Raw genomic sequence first — 3,754 nt, 5'->3', positions numbered from 1 at the left:
AGTAGCAGCAGCAGCAGCAATTATAGTAGCTGTGGCAGTGGTAGCAGCGACAGTAGCCACCACAATCACCACCACTACCACTACCAGTAGCCGTAGTATTAACAATAATATATATAACAATAGCAGCAGCAATTGTTAGTGGCAGTTAATAGATGTGGTAATAGGAGAACAAGGAGGTGATAACAGCAGCCAATAGATGTGTGCACTGTTGTTCTGCTGGTTGCAAATGTTCTCACATCTAAGCGTAATATCTAACAGTCTGCCTCCACCAACAATTTCTGCTTCCCGTTGCTTAGTATCGACGATAATCGTGTTATGTTCGAAGCGCGTTTGTACTATCCGCCCCGTGCACGCACTGAAATGCTAAGAAAATATTTTCGGTGTGCTGCGGCATATGAGTGGAATAATTTACCTCCTGACGTTCGAGATGCCCCCACCATTTCTTCTTTTAAAGTCCATCTAAAGATAATCTTGCCCTATCAATAGGGCCCATTGTGCTCTACTTACCCCGTACAATTTTAGTCTAAGTTCTTCAACTCTTATTGTGTATTTATTTAATATTTAACTCTTCTATTGCTGTGAGACGGCCATGTGGAAGATAGGTCCGCACCATTTTATTGTGTCTGTACCTAACATGGTTTACCGTCGTTAAATAAAGTTTTTACTTACATACTATTTACTTACTTATCTTTCTCTGCGCACAGCGACGAGTTTCTTCACTGTGTATGAGGCAGCGTCACAAGAGGGCTGGGTGTTCATGATGTACAAGGCACAGGACAGCATGAATGACTTCCGAGGTCTTTTCTACTTTATCACCCTGATCTTCTTCCTTGCCTGGCTTGTGAAGGTGAGAGCAAGATTCCAGATTCCCTGCAGAATCACATACATACGAACTTAATAATTAGAATATAATAATTAATGAGAAACAATTATCAAATAATCATTAGTGATTGACCAGTAATGGATGATTTTTAACGAATCATAATTGTTCTTATCGTTAAAAAATTATTAATGTAATTTTGTTAGCATAACTTGACCCAAAAATTAACGTAACACTAACCATTGAGTTTACCACCATTTGATATCAAAAGTTATTGGATTGTGAAGTCCCAAAGAGTTCAAGAATCATAGTCAGCCACTATGGTGTACGATTTGTCAAATTAGTCAAACACATGTGTTTGACTAATTTGACAAATCGTACACCATACAGCCACACCTATGAGACATTTTACGTAGAAAAATATATGTAATATGTGAACAAGGAAAGATCTAACATAGTGTCAGGTGAAGCGTTTTCATTGACGATCTTACCACAGCGACATGACTGGGGCAAATTATTTTGTAGAATGTCTTCATCGCTGTCATAACCGAGACCTTCGCTGAAATCAGAGTCCAGTTTGCACAGATGTGGGGACCGCGGAATGTCATCACTAACGATGATACGCTACAGGTGAGGGGCTGAGATGATGAGATGCACATACCTTTCGCGCTGCGCTTGCTGTTCGTGGCCCCACGTATGACTACATTCCGCGAATAATTATTCATTGATGCAAACACGTATAATTCTAACTTAAATTATATTAATAATTTAACTATAACTAATTAATTAACTATAATAATTATTACTCATTATATACTCATTACTCGTTATGACCACATGACCTTGGGCAGATCCTGAAGGGCGGCTGGTCATGACCCTTCGTACGACCACCCACGTTCCGCGAATAAATATTCACTCATGCAAACACGTATAATTATAACTTAAATTGTATTAATAATTTAACTATAACCAATTAATTAACGAAAATCATTGCTCGTGCGAACACGTATAATTATAACATAAAATATATCAATAATTTAACCATTAATTACTTAACCGTAATAATTATCGCTCGTGCGACCTTGGGCAGATTCTCAAGGGCGACGATAACGCGTGGAAGCTGGTGATGATCGACGAGAACAAGCCGCGCGGCACGGCGCCGCACTGCTGCCAGCTGCTGCTGCAGTCGTCGACTTTCCACATTGCGATGCTGCTGATGGTGCTGGCGAACGCGCTCACCGCGGGCAGCCTGCGCTTCAAGCACGACGGCACCAAGCGCGAGGACTTCACGAAACACTTCTACTACGCTGAGGTGAGGGGGAGGGCAAGGGAGGTGAGGGAGGAGAGTGAGGAGGGAGTTAGAGGGGAAGGGGGAGGTGGAGCAGGGGAGGGGATTGAAGGAGGTGAGGGGGAGGGTGGAGGGAGGTAGAGGGGGGAGGTAGGTGAGGTGTGACGAGGGGAGGAGGTGAGGGGGCGGAGGAGGAGGGAGGAGGGGAGGATGCGCTGGGGGAGGGAGCTGAGGGGGAGGGCAAAGGGACATGAGGGAGGGGAGAGGGAGGTGAGGGGGAGGCAGGGTAGGTGAGGCGGAGGCAACGGGAGGTTCGAGGGAGGGAGAGGAGGGTGAGGGGAGGGGGTAGAGGGAGGTAAGAGTGAAGCGCTAGGTGAGGGGCAGCGGGGTTGTGGGTGAAGGGAGAGGAGGGAGTCGAGGGAGGGAGGGCAGAGGAGGTGGGGTTGCAGGTGAGAGGTAGTGCAGGGGAGGCAGCGAGTGAGGGGAGGGGGAGGAGGATGTTGAGGTGGAGGCAGGGGAGGTAGGGGGGCAGGGAGCTGAGGGGAGGGTCAGAGGGAGAGGGAGGGGAGGGGAGGAGGGCGACGAGGTGAGGGGATGGTGTAGTGAGGGTGAAAGGGGGTGGACGCGGGAGCTATAGACGTGCACGCGCTAGGTGAGGGCAAGGCGGTGTGTTAGGGGTGAGGGAGAAGCGGAAGGGAGGAGGGAGGTGAAGGGGAGGAGGGAGGAAGGGGTACTTAACAAGTAAAGGGCCCACTATGAAGGGGAGTGTTATCAAGCTTAGTATTAGGAAGCAATAGGTAAGGAATATAGGGCTAGGGTTCAAGGATTGCAATTGCATCACACATGACGCCATATACTCTTACAAATTTCAAAAAAACGAATTTCACGCATCATGTCATCCTTTCTCAACGCACAATCACGTCACACGTGACGTCACCTCTCTCGATTGTCTATTGTTTCGTAGGTGGCCTTCACCATCCTCTTTGACCTTGAGGCGCTCTTCAAGATCTGGTGCCTGGGCTTCAAGGGCTACTTCCGTCGCTCGCTGCACAAGTTTGAGCTGCTGCTGGCGATCAGTACGACGTTTCACGTGCTGCCCTCGCTCTATCACACACAGCTCACCTACTTCCAGGTATAAGTAGGTCCCTAGTAAGGTCCCGTCTGCTTCATGTGTTTTGCTCACCTACTTCTATGTGCTACACCTATTGCTAACACCTATGTGCTACACCTATGTGCTACACCTATTGCTACACCTGTTCGTGTGTTTGCTTTATGTGTTCAATTTATTTGCTTCATGTATTCTGTTTATTTGCTTCATGTATTCTGTTTATGTGCTTTATGTACATGATGTATTCTGTTTATTTGTTTTATGTACATGATGTATTTCTTTATTTGCTTCATGTATTCTCTTTATTTGCTTCATGTATTCTCTTTATTTGCTTTATGTATTCTCTTTATTTGCTTTATGTATTCTCTTTATTTGCTTCATGTATTCTCTTTATTTGCTTTATGTATTCTGTTTAATTGCGTCATGTATTCTCTTTATTTGCTTCATGTATTCTGTTTATTTGCTTTATGTATTCTGTTTATTTGCTTTATGTATTCTGTTTATTTGCTTCATGTATTCTGTTTGCCTGTGCCATGCG

The 3,754-nt window shown here is 45.2% G+C and overlaps 1 protein-coding gene across 1 annotated transcript in view; it reads left to right on the top strand.

Moving 5' to 3' along the window:
- The window catches only part of LOC106814496 (sodium leak channel non-selective protein-like), a gene marked incomplete at its 5' end in the record, with an annotated part of 38,360 nt that overhangs the window by 8,185 nt on the left and 26,421 nt on the right, over positions 1-3,754 (top strand). Inside the window, 4 exon segments of the mRNA XM_014818808.1 lie at positions 705-847; positions 1,346-1,450; positions 1,911-2,132; positions 3,073-3,240. Coding sequence (XP_014674294.1) covers positions 705-847; positions 1,346-1,450; positions 1,911-2,132; positions 3,073-3,240 — 638 coding nt within the window.

The sequence above is a fragment of the Priapulus caudatus genome, unplaced genomic scaffold (genome assembly GCF_000485595.1).
Source record: "Priapulus caudatus unplaced genomic scaffold, Priapulus_caudatus-5.0.1 Scaffold932, whole genome shotgun sequence".
Classification (NCBI taxonomy): domain Eukaryota; kingdom Metazoa; phylum Priapulida; class Priapulimorpha; order Priapulimorphida; family Priapulidae; genus Priapulus; species Priapulus caudatus.
Note: the sequence above shows the minus strand (reverse complement) of the source record. Positions and strands in the feature narration are given on the sequence as shown.